The 17,125-nt window shown below is 58.3% G+C and overlaps 1 protein-coding gene across 1 annotated transcript; it reads left to right on the top strand.

Annotated features, from left to right (window-relative positions):
• The first annotated feature begins 856 nt into the window (after positions 1 to 856).
• LOC128350191 (borealin-like) lies at positions 857 to 10,646 on the top strand. Its single transcript, XM_053308019.1, has 11 exons — positions 857 to 1,860; positions 2,929 to 3,037; positions 6,877 to 7,005; positions 7,740 to 7,780; positions 7,914 to 7,989; positions 8,151 to 8,311; positions 8,444 to 8,523; positions 8,625 to 8,717; positions 8,878 to 9,004; positions 9,684 to 9,770; positions 10,193 to 10,646. The coding sequence occupies exons 2-11, from the start codon at positions 2,944 to 2,946 to the stop codon at positions 10,235 to 10,237; spliced, it is 933 nt and encodes a 310-aa protein (XP_053163994.1). The 5' UTR covers positions 857 to 1,860; positions 2,929 to 2,943; the 3' UTR covers positions 10,238 to 10,646.
• The last annotated feature ends 6,479 nt before the right edge of the window (positions 10,647 to 17,125 follow it).

Below are 17,125 nucleotides of genomic sequence, written 5' to 3'. Positions count from 1 at the left end.
AGGGCATGGGGGCTCCGCAGCCTGCCCTGCTCTCCCGCCTCCCTTTCCCCGCAGCCCCTCCTCTGCCCACTTCCCCGAGGGCTGCTGGGCTCTTTCTCTCCGCTGCTGGCTCTGCCAGGGCCCCGGACTGGCAGGCCGTTGTGCCCAGCCTGCTTGGCGTGCTGCGCAGGGCTGGCCATAAGCAGACCTCGGCAGTCCCGGCCTCGGGTGCTAAATCTTGGCGGGGGGGGGGGGGGCAGGCGCTGCTGCTGCTGCTGCTTCCCACGGTGCATCGCCACGGCAGCGGCTGCTCCCACTGGCCCCAGCCGCCATGCGCGCGCACCGGCCTTCGGCGTGGCCAGGCGCACTGTGGGGCGGACTCCCCCCCGGGCATTTCTGAAGGTCGGCTCTGCTTCCACACTCTCCTGAGGAATGGCCAGCCAGAATGAAGCTCTCTTGAGAACGGGGGGGGGGGGAGCGGGGAGCTGGGCCGAATCCCAAAGGCAGAAGCAGTGCCCCACACCTGGCAGAGCAGCTCCGTCCCGGGGCCAGGAGAGGCCAGCCCCCAGCCTGCAGGCAAAGGGGCTCTGGGGTGGGGCAGGAGAGGGAGGAGCTGCCGGAGCTGATGCCGGGAAGCATGCACATGCGCACTTGATACTTCCAGCCAAAGAGGAGGAAGGGGCAGTAGGGAGGTATTCTGCCACCCTGAAGGCTTTTACCGACACCGAGCGAGCGAGCGTGGGGGGGGGAGGTTATGTGCAACCCCCCCCGCCCTTAAAGTGACACCCGCCCCCCCCCCGTTTGTGCACATCCCCACCGGAGAGACACAGGAGGGAAACACGGGAGGTTTTGGAGTCTTTGTTTTCAAGAAACGCGGGATTCCTTCTTGAGCTGCGGCCACTCTTGCTGATCATGCTTTTCGGAGCGCTTCCGGCACGCGAAGCTGGCGGGCCGGCCGGCCGTGTGTGAGCGAGCGTCAGCCGCTCCTCGCCTCAGGCATCCCGGCTCATCTCCATCCCATCCGGCCGAGGCGCAGCACCGCCCTCTTCGTTCCCCGCAAGCCCACCGGCCCGCCCTTTGCTAGACGGCGGAGTCCCGGCCCAGGCGCGACACGGGATCCCAGGGGCGGCGGGGCAGCCGGCGGGCCCCCGCTTGGCACGGCCCGCCGCTCTGGGTCGGGGCTGCCGCCGCCCGTCTGCGAGGGGCGGCCAGCCTCCGCCGGCACCCCGCCACCCTCACTCCCCACGCCGGGCCCCGGCTGTGGCCCCCGCAGCAGCAGCAGCAGCAGCAGCAGCAGCTCGGCGGTGTCTGCGCGGCTCTCGCCCTCCTTCCCTGCCCCAGAGTAGCCGCGCTGCCTGCAGGCTGGCCACTCGTCTGGTAGAGCTGAAGGCTTGAGCACGCGGCTCCATCTGACGGACGCCAGCCCAGGTAGCTGGCTTGGCGCCCCTCTCTCTCCTACTGCCCCGCCCGAGAACCACGCAGCCCGCGAGCAGCAGCAGGCCATTCGTCAGGTAGAGCTCCGCCTGATGGAAGGCCAGCCGGCAGGGCAGGCAGCGAGGCTCGGGGAGGGTGGGGACGCTGGCTGCCGCAGCCCGGCCGCGCGCTGCTCTCTGCTCTGGGCGGGACTCCGGCCCCGCCGCCGCGTCCCGGAGCTCCTCCCGTGCCAACGCAGAAGCGAGGGACGCTCTAGCCTCCTCCACGCCCCGTCCCCGCAGCTCTATGGCCGGAAGGTGGACTCTCTGGGCTCCCCGTGACAGGAAGTGGCGGGGCGGGGCCTCCCCGGCCTCTGGCGGCGGCGCTGATTGGCTGGCGCTCCGGTTTGAACGCAGAGGCGGCGGCGGCTCGGTCGAGACGAGAAAGAGGGAGAAAGCCTGGAGGCGGGTGAGTGGAAGGCCGGCCCCCTCCCCTTCCCTCCCCCCCCCACCACCCATGGCCCCCGAAGGACCGCCTGGCCCGGCCTCAGCAGCCCCCCCCCCACACTAGCTGGCTGCCCCTGAACATGGAGGCTCCATCAGCCCGGCCAAAGGCGGCGCCCCTTTCGCCCCCTGCCCGCCGGCCTCTTCCTCCAGGCTGCTCCTGGCCGGCCTCCGCCCTGCTGCTGCTGCTCCTGTGGCAGCCCGTTCCACAGAGCGGAGGGAGGGAGCCCCTCCTTCACTCTCTCCAGCCGGTCCCCGGGGGCAGGGGGGCAGGCAGGCCCCTCTCTGCCCGTCATTGCCCTTTTGTGCTGCTGCTCCTCGTAGTAGGAGCCTCTTCCTCCCTCCAGACTGGGTGGGAAGCTGCCCCAGACAGGCAGACCGAGGCCTTTCCTCCCTGCAGGGGCTCCAGCGGCCGCAGCCGTCTCCTCCTCCGCCTTTCCTGCCCTTTCCCTGTGTGCTGCAGGCAGGGGGCCGAGCATGGCCACCCCATCACCGCTCGGGAGGAGGGCAGGCTGGGTCTCTTCTTCGAAGCAGGGTCCCCTGACAGGGACCCCCAGGTGTTGTTGACTACAACTTCCATGGACCCCCAGCCAAAGCCATTGCAGCTGGGGATGCTGGGAGCTGTAGTCTGCAACATCTTGGCATCTCTGTCAGAGGGGGCATGGGTTCCAAGTGTGGCGTTTGCCGTCTGCGTGGCTGCCGTGTCGCTGCATGGAGTCACTCTCCACAACCTCAAGTATGTAGTACACCACTCTGGGCTCCTTGGAGGAAGAGCGGGACATAAATGTAACAACAACAACCACCACCCCAAGATCTCCTTCGGGGCTTGTTGCCAACTGCTTGGATTCCAGCCGTGCACATATGGGATCTGCCCCAGCGTGCATCACTCTACACTTATTTGCATGGAATCCTGACTGTATCGCCTTCCTCATGTTTGCAGAACATCCCTTTCTGCCATCCTGACTGGCTGCTCATTTCCATCTAGCATGGCATTATTATTATTATTATCATTATTTATTTTCCTTTCCCTAAGATTTGACCTCTCATCATGGCTCCAAAGAAGAGGACCACACGATGTACCAATAAGAATTCTGTGAAAAGCAAAAAGGTGGATGCGTTTCTAAAGGATTTCGACCAGGAAGGTAACAGCCTCTTTTGTTTGAAAGACAAGCAGTGTTCAAGGACCCCAGAACCCCTGGGCTGTTAAGGAGGGAGAAGGAGTTTGTTCTGAATCTGGAGACGGGGACTCTTACACGGCATGCCCAGGGTGGCTTCTAAGCCCTGCAGGATGAAGGCCGCTGAGCCTCCTGTAGCCAGATGGTCTGCAGGACTTAGAAGCTGTTCAGGTAATTCCAGATATCAGTTGAGTGTGTGGGGAGCAATGAAACGGGGGCTTTGTGAAACCAGGTAAAGGGGCCAAGCAGATGTACAGTGTTTGCCACCCCATTGCTTGTGTGGCCCCGTTAATTATGGCACAAGGTGAGGGTGTGGGCTCTCTCTTAAATCTATAGCCAGCCTTGCGGTAGCGAGCATAGATTTCTGCCTTTGCTAAGCAGAGTTTGCCCTGATTTGCATTTGGATGGGAGACTACAGGTGACCTCTGTCTGCTGCGAGATACTCCACTCCACATAAGGGAGCGGGCCACAGCTCAGAAGCAGAGCATCTGCTTGTGTGCAGGAGGTGCCAGGAGCTGGGAATGATTCCTGCCTGGAGCCTGGGAGAGCCCCTGCCAGGCACTGTACATGGACCATGAGTGACGTGGTATCAGGCTGCTTCCTGTGTTCCTACCCCGCTGCCTTTCTAGGTTGCAGAAGTGGATCCGTGCCCTTCTACTTGCCCCTGCTTGCTAACTAAGGGTCCAAATTAGGCCTCCTCGTAAAGTTCTGTAATCTTGGAAGTACACACGTTTGATTGAGTTGTTTTTATTATATGTAACTTGTGCCTTGATTTTTCTGTTTTATAGAAAATGCTCAATGTGTCTAACAGTATACCAATAAAACACACTACACAGGTGGACCTTGTTATCTGCAGGGGTTCTGGTCCCACTGATTTCTGCAGGTAACACAACTGCAGATAATGCATCAGTTGATGGCAGTTGCCTGCAGGACCAAAAAAGGCTAAAAACAGTGAAAACGAGAGAGAAAGAGTGCTGTACCCTGCTCTGCAAGTCAACAACTGTCCAGTGATGCCCTCCCCACAACCCCCAATTTCGGGGATTTTTGGTGTACAGATTAAAACAATTGCTTTTAAAGAGCCACAAAACAGCTCCTTTATGCAAAATGGTGGTCAGAAATGACATATGAGGTTTTAAACCCTTTTATATACCATGTATACTGAGGTTGGGTGTCAATTGCCTGACCCTGGAACTGCGGATGTTGGGACCATGAGTGACGAGGTCCACCTGTAGTTGCTTAAACACAGTACATTAAAACAAAAACGGTAAAAGGCATCAACACCAGAATGTAAAGTGGCAGAGGTAAAAATGACATTAGTAGCATCGGACCAAAGAATAGAACTGCACCCAGAGACAAGAAAAGCCTGTTGGATCCGGCTAATCTTCTCTTGGTGGTGAAATGCCTCCAGAAGAGAAGTGAGGCAAGGCTCACTTGGGAGGGAGCCCTGCAATCAGGGCAAAGCCACAGAGAAGGCTCTACACACACACACACACACACACACACCCCATCATCAATTTTATTACAGCCATTGGCCAGCAGGAATAGAAATAACAAACATATCCAATACAACAATACTAAAACACAATAAAACAAAATACAGTCATTCATAAAAAAATAGTTTAAAAAGCATAAACAGCTCCCACAGTTAAGCACTTAATTGAGACCTTAACCTAATGGCAATATAAAAAATTTTTGCTACAATTTTTGTAATCTCAGAGCTTACATCCTTGAGATGGTAATATGTATAAAAACGCTCGCACCTCCCAGGAAATTTGAGTAACAAAGGGGAGATAAGTTCTTCACACACACACACACACCAGGTGCTCTCCCAGGGCATGGAAGATACCCTCTCCTACACTGGAATGTAATAACACTCGTGCTGGATCAGGACCAAGAACCTTCTAGTCCAGCATCCTGTTTCCCACAGTGGCCCACCAGGTCATGCCTGCCAACATGAGACTTGCGTTTTGGGCGGTAGACAAATGTGTTAAATAAAATTAACATGCCCCTATTTTCCCATTTGCTGGAATGGAAAAATAGGGACATGTTGGCAGGTATGCCAGGTGCCTTTGAGAAGAGGAAGAGGTGAGGCTGTGTCCTCTCTCTCTCTCCTGCTGTTGCTTCCCTGCATCTGGTATTTACAGGCTTCTTGCTTCTGAGGCGGGAGGTGGCCTCTAGCCATCAAGACTACTAGCCATTGATAGTCCTGTCCTTCAAGAATTTATCTAAGCCTCCTTTAAAGCCATCCAAGCTAGTGGCCATCACCACATCCCATGACAGAGAATTCCATAGTGCAGTGTGAAAAGTACTTCCTTTTATCTGTCCTAAATGTCACATCCTTCATTTTCATGGGATGGCCCCTGTTTTGAGTGTTGTGAGAGAGGGAGGGGGAAAAAATCTCTTTCTACTCCATGCATGATTTTATAGACCTCCCTCATGTCTCCCCACAGTGGCCTCTTTTCCAAAGTAAAGAGCCCCAGGTGTTGCAATCTTGCCTCATAAGGAAGGTGCTTCAGTCCCTGGTCATCTTGCTTGCCCTCTTTTGCACCTTTCCCAGTTCGACAATGTCCTTCTTCAGATATGACTGTATGCAGTACTACAAATGTGGCTACACACCATAGATTTGTATAAGGGATTTTCTATACCAAAACAGGGTGCTGGACTAGATGGGCCTGTGGTCTGATGTGGCAGGGCCGTTCTTACGTAGATCACTTTTGAACCAGTTAAAGAGCACTGGTCCCAGTACAGATCCTTGGGGACCCCACTCCTTACTTCCCTCCATGGTGAAAACTCTCCATTTATTCCTGCCCTGTTTTCTGCCCTTCAACCAGTTGCCAAACCACACATGAACCTGCCCCCTTATCCTTGACTGCTAAATTCCCTCAAGAGCCGCCTTAGCCAGCAGGTTGCAACCTCTGGGCAAGTTCATATGGAAAAGGCTGCCCTTCCGGTCCCTGGGCCCCAACTGTTTAGGGCTTTCCACAGTCAAAAGCAGCACTGGGAGTTGTGTTCTGAGCCCAGGGGTGGGCTCGGGGTGGGCGTGGGCAGGGCTCTCCTTGCAACCAGGGAGGTGCCTGTTGCTCTGTCCACAGCCTGCCTGCAACGTTTTGAGCCAGCTGCAGTTTCCAAATTCTCCTTGAAAGCCACACATTTGCTCTGCTATCTGGTAGTGCTGCACGGGCTTCTTATTTGCTTGTTTGATGATGCTGAGACCCGAAGAATATGAGTGAGGATGAGGCTCTTATTGGCTACTAGCAAATATAGACTCTTATTGGCTACAAGTTGGTGGCTCTAGGCCACCTCTAGCCTCCGAGGCAGGATGCTTGTGAATACCAGTTGCAGGGGAGTCACAGCAGGAGGGAGGGCATGCCCCTCTCAACTCCTGCTGTAGGCTTCCAGTGGCATCTGGTGGGCCACTGTGTGAAACAGGATGGGCTTCCTTGGGCCTCATCCAGCAGGGCTGTTCTTCTGTTCTCGGTGCCCAGTTGCGTGTATGACTGTATAGATCAGATGTGCTGTTTCCTGTTTGAGCTGCAGTTTGTTCATTAGATTCTTGGGTTCTCTGAGTCTGGGGAGAGCAGGACAGAAGTCGATAAACGTTTACAGGAGTGTCTCTCCTTCTCTGGAAAGGGATGCATCGTTGACTTGTCCTACACCGGGCTCCTGGCTGCCAGTGCTAAGCCTTGTGGGGAGGTCAGAGGCCACCGGCCGGCCGGGACCCCGTAGAGCAGATCTCCAGCCTGATGGAGTCTGCAGCCAATTCTCCCGTGGAGGCTGACTCTTGCCCTGCTCCGCTTGCCTCCTAGTCAAGACACGGGTTGACCGGATCAGGGCGGAAGGCGAGATCCTTCTGAAGGAGATCAGCACCCTCTACAACATGGAAGTCCTCCGCCTCCCGACGGCCCTGAGGGACATGAACTGGCTCACCTACCATGGTACTCGGCTCCAGTCCTCGTTCGCAGAGCGGTGGGGGGCAGCAGGCTAGGGGGGCTCCCAGGCGCAGCGGCACTCCCGGTGGGCGTGTCTCGCGGCCAGCTTTCTTCGCTTTCTTGCTGTGTTTTGTTTTGCCCCAGTACTAGCACCGCGGCTCCAGTGTGCGCAGGCGCTCACTGTCCTCACCCAGCTGCTGGGCTCGGTCTTATTTCTGATCTGTGTGACGGGGTAGCCCAAGGCCCTGTGGCACCCCTGGTGGGGGGCAGCCCCCTTTCAGAAGCCCCCTGGCAAGCTTGGGAAGTGGCCAGGAGCCTCCTCTCCTCTCCTTCTCGTGCTGCTGGCAAGGAGGGTGGAGAAAGGCGGCTCTCCCTGCAGCGCTGCCTGCCAGGGCCAAGGGGGTCCCCAAGAGCTGCTCTGCTGGCAGCCTCTTGCCACCCCAGCCGTCTGTGGCCGGCAGCCATCGCCCCACCCGAGGGCCAGCCCTGCGCACAGCGGTGCTGCTTCTGTAGCTCTTCCTGCCCCTCTAGCTCCCTCGGCAGCACCCAGCTCTTGGGGCCGGAGAGACGAGCGCCGGGACCTCCTTGTCGGAGTCCTCCTGGCGGCCAGTTTTGTGGCTGACTGAGTCACTGGCCCACCCCCCACAGCTGTCCTGCCTTCCCCACGGACAGCCACCCCGCCTCGCCATTGCTTTGGGCTTGTTTGGGTCCTGCTCTCATCCAGACCTTTCGCCCTTTAGCTCTCGGTGGAAGCGAAAAGGCCCTGGAGCAGGCAGCCTCGGTAGGTACCAGCTGCCCACCCCCTTGGCTGCAGGGCCAGCTCCCTGAGAGGCTGTGCTGCGGCCTCCGGGACTCCCTCAGCAACACACACACACACACACCCCTTGCTTCTTTTCTTCCATGTTTGCTGCCAGGTGGACTTGGACATCCTGGAGATTACCAAGGCGGCGTCTGAAGCTGTGCAGACTCCTCTCAAAACCCTCCAGAAAGGTCCGTGGGGGGCTGCCTTGGCCTGCTGGGCTTCGCCTGCCCTGTCCAGGGACTCGCAGAAGGGATGCGGCGGGGGGGTGGGGCGCAGTGGCACTGTGTTCTGTCTGCGCGTCACTTGGGAATGGTCTGCAGCCCTCTGTGTGTGTCTGAACTTCTCCCAGCTAAGAAAGTGAAGAAGGCGGTTGAGACCATAGAAGAAGGAGAAGAGGAGATGGACGCCCCACGCCTGCCTGCGGGGAAGAGGTTCCGGCAGGAGGGCGGCATTTCGGGGGCAGCAGAGCCAGTGCCTGTGGCAGCCCATCCTCGCCACAAACTGGAGAAGGTACGGGCCCGTCCAGCACCACCAGCCCCGGCAGCCTGAATTCCTGCAGCCAGGGTCCGGGGCTGGGAGCAAGCAGGGCCTCGGTGGGCTGGAGACGCCAGGGCTGAGCCAGGCGCCGCTTCTGTCTTGCAGGCCAAGAGCGGCACCAAGAAGGCCCCGGCTCCCAAAAGCAGCAGGCCTCCCTCGGCCCGGCCCGTTCGCCTCAGTAAAAGGTGAGGCAAAGAGGCCGCTCTCGGGGCGAGGGCTTTGGCCACGGCAGTTGGGTCCCGCTGGCTGTGCCGTCTCTCGCTGACGCCGGTGCTTCCTTCCACAGGCTGATGAGCAAAGCAAGCTTTGACACTCCGGCCAGCCAGGGAGCCCAGCCTGCCCCCACCGGCACGGCCTTTGCCACAAAGTTTGATTCCAGGTGAGCCAGCCCCGATCCCCGGCCCGTGCCTGCAGCTGACGTGAGCTGGGGCGAGGCCTTCTCACCCTCCCCCCGGAGGTGGCCTGCCTGGGCTTGGGTCCCAAGGGCTGGCTGGCTGGCCGGCCTTCTGAGCTGGAGTTTGGGTCTTGTCTGCCCCCAGCGTGTTCAAGACCCCCGGCCTGCGGGCCCCTGCCGCTCACGAGCGCGTCTTCAGCATCTCTGCCAACGGGAGCCCTCTGGCCGACAGCAACGACATCTTCATCACTGTCCCCCTCAGCGGAGGGGAGGTAAGGCCAGGAGCGGCTCCTGGAGGCTCCGCCCCGCCCAGGCAGCAGCTCTGCAGTGCCCGGGGACTGCCTGGGCTCGCTTGGGGCTCTCTCCAGGAGCAGAGTGGCCCCAGGGGTGAGTGCCCAGGATGCCCCATGCCAGGAAGTTCCGGGGGGAAGTTCTGTGCCAGTGGAGGCCCAGCTGCCTCTGCTGCAGCTCCTCTCTCTCTCCTGCTCCACCCAAGGGGCGTGCTGCCTGCAGGCTGGCAATGCATCAGGTCAGCTCTACCTGATGAATGTCCAGCCTGCAGGCAATGCAGTTCTCCGGTGGGGTGGAAGATGAGGAAGCACCCAGGCCCCCCCCTTTGGTGCCTGCCAGCTCCAGGATGAGCAGCTGCTGCTGGGCTTGGGGTGCCAACAGCGGCGGGACACGCAGGGCGGGGCTGGTCAGAGCTGCCTGCCTTCAGCGGCCGAGTAGAGTTGGGCTGCCCCCTTGCCCGGGGCCTGCAAAGCCACCAGCCTGCTGGGGCAGAAGAGCCTCTCAGCCGAGAAAAGGGGAGGGGGTGGGGTGGGGGGGACGGACGACTCGGGCGGTGCCTCTGGCCCGCGGGCCCTGCGGCCGTCTCCCTGTCGGGCGTCCGTCTCTTGGCTGGGGCTCGCAGGGCGTCGGAGCCTCAGGGGTCTCTCTCCTCCCGCCCAGAGCCTCCGCCTGAGAGCCAGCGAGCTCTCCAAGCACAACTTGCTGCACCTGAGCCAGGACGCCCTGGGCAGCGTGAAGAAGCTCTCGGTAAGGCTGCTGCTGCTGCTGCTGCTGCTGCGGTGCTCCCTCAGGCTGGCTGGGGCTGGCCAAGGAGCCCTGCTCGGCTGTGGGCTGGGAGCGCCTGCTGGCCCCCCTCCCGGCCTGGCCTCGCGGGAGGCAGCTCTGAGCTTGCCAGGGAGGCCCCGCAAATCCTTCCAGTAGGCGAGGGACGTCCGCTTGGCTCCCCTTCTCCCCCGCCCTGGAGTGGCCTCTCCTTGCAGCTCCCTTCGGCCCAGGGCGGCCGCCTCTCCCTCCTCCGGCCCTCCCTTCCTGCTTGGATGAGCCAGCTGGAACTGGGGGGGGGGGCGGCTGCCACTGCTTGGCAACACCCGGGGGGGGGGCTTCCTGGCTTTGCCAGCCCCGTCTCTGCAGGCACGGGGGGCTCCAGAGGCTGCTTTTCCCTCCCCCAGGCTCAGCTGGTGACTCTCTGCGGCAGCCTCAAGAGCCAGAAGTGAGGGCAGCCGTCTCCACCCGCCGGGCCACTCCGGGCCTCCGCGGCTCTTCGTTGTCTCTGCTTGTTTCTAAGTACTGGTTGGGAATAAAGGCTTTGGGGTTGCGTGCAAAGCACCCGGCTGGCGATTCCTTGCCTGGAGCTCCTGCCCTCCGGACTGCTGCGCTTTCTCCTCTCTGCAGATCACAGCAGGCAGCACAAAGACCGGCCTCTCCTGGCGGAGGCCTTCCTGCCCCGGAGCCTTGGAGACCCCTCTTCTCAGTCTGGCTTTGCATTTCGCCTGGTTTTCCTCTTCATGAGCTGTAATCTGGTTTCAGTGTTTTCTGTCTTCGGGTAGACTGCCCTGAGCCCCTTTAGCAAGCTGGTGGATGTACACAGAACTAAAAAAGGAAATAAACGCTTTTAGAAGATCATGGGTGACAGCAGCAATGGCAGGCTTTAGGTCACTGGCAATGAATGGATCCGGCCCGTAAGCAACCTGCAGACTGAGCCAGGGAGACACGGCAGTGAAGCAAAGCTAACATGAAATGGAACAACCCTTCCCCCTTCTCTCCACCCATCGACTTCCAGGAGCCTGATTGGGGGGGGTGCGGTGTCTAAAGCATGAGAATGGAGGTGCCCGATGCATCTCCCCTGGGAGGGAGTTCTCGGGCTTGAGGTGCAGCCTTGGAAAAGGCCTGTTTCCTGGCCTCTGAAAAGGATCTCGGGCCAAACATGTGCTGGGTTACGGCCAGTGCGCTCCTGCTCCAGCAGTGCTGGGCTCCCTCGGCAGCCTCCCTGCCAACTGTGCCTGCAGCAAAGGGCCACCAGGCTCAGCGTGGTGCCCCTTCAAGGGTGTGCCCTGGGCAACTGCCTGGCTTGCCCAACCCCGGGCCGGTCGTGTGTGTGTGATCCCACTGAGACCCAGACTCCAGGCCAAGCTTCCAAGGGCCCCAGGGTTGCTCGTGCCTCGGGATGCTTCAGCTGCATCCCACCCACCCCCATCAGCATGGCTGTGCTTTGCCCCCTCCCACGAGAGACTCTGGCGTGCAGACGAGCAGGATCTCCTGGGGATCCGAGCCTGGCTTGCTGGTATTCCCCAGGCCTATAGCCCCCCGCCCACTCCTCAGCCCTGAGAGTTCCCTGGGGTCAGGCCACCAAGGTGTTCCCTGGGGTGGGAGGAAGACCCCCCCCCACCCAGAGCAAGAAGCCAAGATCTGGAGAGGTCAGCTCAAGGGCCTTGGCCAGTGAGGAAGGGACTGGCATGACTCGGGAAGAGCCACCAGGAGGGAAAGCGGGGCTGGGAGGGCTGCAGGGAGCTCCGAGAACAGCTGCCAAGAGGGAGAGGGGGCTGGAGACCCAAGTCCTCTCAGGTGCCCCTTCCGCTGGGAGCTCCCCCCCACCCACCCAGTTGGCATGCACTGTTGCCAAGCAGGCTTCCCCGGCAGCTTTGGAGGGAGGTTGGCGGGGCAGCCCACGGCGCACCAGTGGGGCGTTTCATTTTGGCTTTAGGGGCAGCCGTGGGGCGAGCTGTTTGGGGCATTCAGATGCAGTCCCCCAAGACCCACGAGCTAGGGGCCATGTGTGTGATTGCTGTGTCACTGAACTACAACTCCCATCTTCCCCAGCTGCATTTTATTGCAGCCAGGGAAGATGGGATTTGTACTTCAGCAACATCTGGAGAGTCACCCATTGACTAAACCTCCCTTCACTAGTTTCCATTGATGAGTTTCCGAAGGGTGGAAGCTTCCATCCGCAAACCTCAGCCCCATTCTTCCACCTGATGACAGAATCCAGCGGCCCCCGAAGGGGGACAACCTCCCTCCAGCTTCCGTGGCCCCAACCGCCACCAGCTTCTGCCAGGTCCGTCAGCCAACCTTCACCCCTTCGTGCCATGGTTACTGCCACTGCCGCCGCCACCACCACCGGCTGAACTTGCCTGCTCTCCCTGGCCTCCCGACGCCCTGCACTCTGCTGCCCAGAGACTGCTGCTGCTGCTGCTGCTGCTGCCCCAGCTCATCCCCTCCTCCACGCGGTGCTGGGCTTGGCCTGAGTCCTTGCACTGGCCTGTAGGGTGCTTGCAATGAAGCTGTGATCAATCCTCTCTATCTTCAAGCAACCCTCCCAATCCTTTGGATGGAGGATCTCATGGGAGTCGTGGACCTTCCTTTCCCTGCGGGGTAAAGTCCCACTGGCCCATCTCCCCTCTCCTTTCCTGGGGTCCCCGCTCGGTCTTCTCTCCCTCCTCCCAGGAATCCCCCTTTCCCCCACCCCTCCTTGGCTCAGCTGCTTGTCCTGCACTCTGTCCCTGGGCCTAGTTCCAGGCATCACAAGCAGGCAGCAGCAGCAGCCACCCAGTGCCGGCGTGTCCATTAAGGCGAACTAGGCAGTTGCCTAGGGCACCAAAATGGAGGGAGTGCCGCGCTGGCCAGCCTGCCGCCCCCCCACCCCGAGTGGTCAGCCTGCAGGCCCCTGCCTAGCGGGGGAGAGCGAGGGGCCAAGAAGGCAGGACAAGGCAGCAGCCCTTTGTCTGGCGGCGGGGCGAGGTGGGGGACCCAACCCGGGGCTCCCCCAGGCCTTGCGAGGACCGCCTTCGCCTCCCGCTCCATAGGGAGCCCCCCGCACGGAGGCTCCCACCGAAGGCCAGCCAGCGGGGGCACCTGCCGGGCAGCGGCCTGCTGCTGCTGCTGCTGCTGGGCACCCTGCAACCCCGGCCAGCCAGCCAGCCGTGCCTCTGGCGTGGCGGGGCTCCCCAGCCCGCCCCCGCGCCATGCTTTGCCCAGCCTGCCAGTTGCGGCTGCAGGAGGAGGAGGGCGACCACCCTCACCCCGGAGCCCCGACCGGCCACTGGGTGCCCCGGAGCCGCCGTCAGCAGTGGGCCGGCTCTGCTGAGTGACTCTCAGCACGGGAAGCCCGCTGCGGCTGAGTCGAGGGCCTTGGTGGTGGCGCCCGCCCAGCAGCAGCCTGGCAGTTGCCCGCTGAGGAGCTCGCGGGGCGCACGGCGACACCGCTGGCACAAGCGGCAGGAGGGAGGAAAGCAGCGCCTGCTTGGTCGGCCGCGGAGGAGAGACCTGCAAGGAGGAGGCTGAGGCCGCTGCTGCCACCACCTGCAAGAAGGCTGCCCCCCCCCGCCCCGCACACTCAGCGGGCTGCCGCTGCTCCCTCTCTGGTGTGTGTGTGTGGGGGGGGGTAGGGTTAGGGTTGTGGGTGGCACAGAGACATCAGGCAAGAGGGCTGCAGAAACCAGCAGCCACAGCCCCGGGAGAGCCTGGCAGTGCCTGGTGGCCGGCAGTAGCCAAAGGGCCACCAGTTCCATGGCAAGACACCACCACCTCCCCCCAGCCCCCCTGGACCCAGCCAGCTGGCTCACTGCGGGGAGAGACTGCCCAGAAGGGTCCCCCCCATCCCTACTGCCTCTCATCCCATTGGCTCCCCTGGCTGCCTAGCTCCTGCAAGTCTGCTCCATGGGCCCCACATTAGGGAGGTGCATGGAACTGGCCTGGGGTAACTTTAAGGGCAGGGGAGGGTGCACTTCTCTCCCCTCCCCGCGCTCGATTTCCTAAAAGTCCATTGGGCTGGCATCGTGCCGCCCTGTTGCCCCCTTTACCAGATGGAACTGGAGGTACTCAACATATCTGTGCGCGTTGGGTGCGTGTGCAACGCACACAGGCGTGTCAAGTACTTCCAGTTACATCCGGTAAAGGGGGCAACGCTGCTGCCCCGATGAGCGCTGGTGGGGGCGGGATTTCAAATTCTGTGCTTTTCATTCTTCCTATAATACATCTGTGTTTGAAATATGGTTGGCGGGGGGGGGGGGGGCGCCAGAAGGTGATCTCGCCTAGGGCGCAAAAAACCCTAGCACCGGCCCTGCAGCCACCCCACCACCACCACCAATGGGGAGGTCTGGGGAAGTATCCATAGGAACATAGGAAGTCAGACCACTGTACTCCATTTAGCTCAGTGTTGTCTTCACAGACTCCTTATATTGATTTGAAACTATGAACTGGCTCCAAGTTTCTTTTGCCCTCAGCAAACACGCATGCCTGGGCGGACTCCGCTGTGTTTTGCCTCTGTGCACTCTGCTGTGATAGAAGGGTATCTCTTACCAGAGAGAACTCCCAACATGGACTGTGGCTTCCTGTCCTGTGTATAGGTTTCTCATGAGAACAATGAGATGTTCTGGGACACTCATTTTCCTAACAATATTCCACAACCTGACATGGTGGACGCATTGAAGGCTTTTCTGTAGTCAATAAAGCATATATTGACTTCTTTTTGGTATCCTTTGGCTTTCTCAATTATCCTGCGTGCATCAGCAACGCTGCGTCTTGTTCCTCGGCCTTTTCTGAAACCAGCTTGAACATCCGGCATTTCCCTTTCCACATAGGGTTCTAATCTAGCATTATTTTGCTAGCATGTAAAATTAAGGATATAGTGTGATGGTTTGCGCAATCTGTTAAGTCTCCTTTCTTTGGTATGGGTATGTAGACTGACCTCTTCTCCACTCTGTTGGTCATTGTGACGTTCTCCAAATTTGCTTGCATAGTTTGATTAGAGCCTTGACTGATTCTTCTTCTGTTGCCTGGCATATTTCTGTAGCGATTCCACCAATTCCTGTAACCTAACTTGGTAATTGTTGGAAGTGAAGGACTTTGCGCTGTCTCTTGTCTCAAAAACAGTGGAGGACAGACTAGTGAGTCAGAGGGCTAGAGGGTCAAGACATTGCTCATACCTTCTCTACTGCTCTGACACTATCTCTTTGGAATGTCGATTGCTACTCTCAGGGGACTTCCTTCCTTCCAGCCACTTCCTTCCTCTCTTCTCTTCCTGTTCCTTCTACCTTGCAACATGCAAGCTCCTCTCCCCTGCACCATGTGTGCAGAGATGCAGAATCCATCTGCATCCAGCTAGCTAGCTAGATTAGAGATCCTAACTCCTCACTTTCCTATCTAGAATGGAGTTCTCTAATAAATACCATATATATTGATTTGAAACTATGAATTGGCTCCAAGTTACTTTACTCTCAGCATATACGCATGCCTAACTAAATCCGCTGTGTTGTGCCTCTGTGCACTCTGCTATAATGCGAAAGGGTTTCTCTACCAGAAAGAATTCCCAACAGGTTATGGGAGCCCAGTATTTTGAGCTGTGTGTACTGCAACTAGAGAGTGAGGTTTGTTCCAGGAGATCCAGTGATATCTAGCCATGGACACTTTGAATTGCTAATCTACAGCAGCTGCCCTTTATTCATTCATTCATTCATTCAATTTTTATACCGCCCTTCTGAGCAGGCTCAGGGCAGTTTACAATTAAAAAACAGAAATCATTAAAAACAATTAAAACAGAAATACAAATATAAACACCAATTTAAAAACAGCTTAAAAAACAATTAAACTATCAAAACAATTAAAACCCTGAAAACCTGGTTAACATTAAAACAAAACTAATTAAAAACCCTGAAAGGCCAGGCCAAACAGATGGGTTTTAAGGGCTCTCTTGAAGGACGGTAAAGAATTAGGATTACGAATTTCTGCTGGGAGTGCATTCCACAGCCCGGGAGCAGCTACAGAGAAAGCCCGCCTCTGAGTTGCCACCAAACGAACCGGTGGTAACTGGAGATGGACCTCCTCAAATGACCTTAATGTGCGGTGGGGATCATATAAACGAAGGCACCCTCTAAGATATCTCGGACCCAAGCAGTTCATGGCTTTAAAGGTAATAACCAGCACTTTGTATTTTGCCTGGAAACATATCGGCAGCCAGTGTAACTGTTTCAAAACAGGCATAATATGGTCTCTCCGGGTTGCCCCAGAGACTAATCTGGCTGCCGCATTCTGAACTAGCTGAAGCTTCCGGACTACGTACAAAGGCAGCCCCACATAGAGCGCATTGCATTAGTCAAGCCGGGAGGTTACCAGCTGATGCACCACTGTTTTGAGGTCATCCGCTTCGAGGAATGGGCACATCTGTCGAATCAGCCGAAGCTGATAGAAAGCACTCCTGGCCACAGCCTCTACCTGAGATACCAGGGTGAGGCCTGGGTCCAGGAGTACTCCCAAGCTGCACACCTGCTCCTTCTGGGGAAGTGTAACCCCATCCAGCACAAGAAGATCTAACTCACCCCTCAGATTCTGAGCCCCCACAATGAGCACCTCCATCTTGCTTGGATTCAGCTTCAATTTGTTATCCCTCATCCAGTCCATTACTGCTTGTAGGCAGACATTTAGAGAATGAGCGCCATTTCCAGAAGATGAAAAGGTGTAGATTTGGGTGTCATCAGCATACTGATAACACCCAGCACTAAACCTCCTGATGACCTCACCCAGCGGTTTCATGTAGATGTTAAAAAGCATTGGTGACAGAATGGAGCCCTGGGGGACTCCATATAACATCTCCTGATTTGAGGAGCAACTGTCACCAAGCTCCACCATCTGGAATCTACCTGAGAGATAGGAACAGAACCACTGTAAAGCAGTGCCCCCTATCCCCAACTCCCCCAGGTGATCCAGAATGATACCATGGTCGATGGTATCCAACGCCGCTGAGAGATCCAGAAGAACCAGCAGAGTCACACTCCCTCTGTCGATACCCCGGTAAAGGTCATCCGTCAGGCCGACCAAGGCTGTCTCAACCCCATAGCCAGCTCTAAAGCCAGTTTGAAATGGGTCTAGATAATCAGTTTCCTCCAAGACTGCCTGGAGCTGGTCGGCCACCACCCTCTCAATCACCTTGCCCAACCAAGGGAGATTGGAAATCAGCCTGTAGCTGTCCATCGCTAAGGGGTCCGGGGAAGGCTTCTTTAAGAGTGGTCTAACCATTGCCTCCTTCAGGCAGGGGGCACCCTACCCTCCCTCAGTGATGCATTTATGATATTAACTAGGCCACCTCCAACAACCTCCCTGCTAGATAGAAG

The sequence above is a fragment of the Hemicordylus capensis genome, chromosome 3 (genome assembly GCF_027244095.1).
Source record: "Hemicordylus capensis ecotype Gifberg chromosome 3, rHemCap1.1.pri, whole genome shotgun sequence".
Lineage (NCBI taxonomy): Eukaryota > Metazoa > Chordata > Lepidosauria > Squamata > Cordylidae > Hemicordylus > Hemicordylus capensis.
This window is presented reverse-complemented; position numbering and strand designations above follow the sequence as displayed.

Excerpts from the sequence above, each read along its gene's own strand:
- LOC128350191 (XM_053308019.1), top strand. The coding sequence starts at position 2,944 with ATGGCTCCAAAGAAGAGGACCACACGATGTACCAATAAGAATTCTGTG. Across the intron at positions 8,312-8,443 it reads CTCGCCACAAACTGGAGAAG|GCCAAGAGCGGCACCAAGAA; the intron begins GTACGGGCCCGT and ends TCTGTCTTGCAG. Across the intron at positions 8,524-8,624 it reads CCCGTTCGCCTCAGTAAAAG|GCTGATGAGCAAAGCAAGCT; the intron begins GTGAGGCAAAGA and ends TTCCTTCCACAG.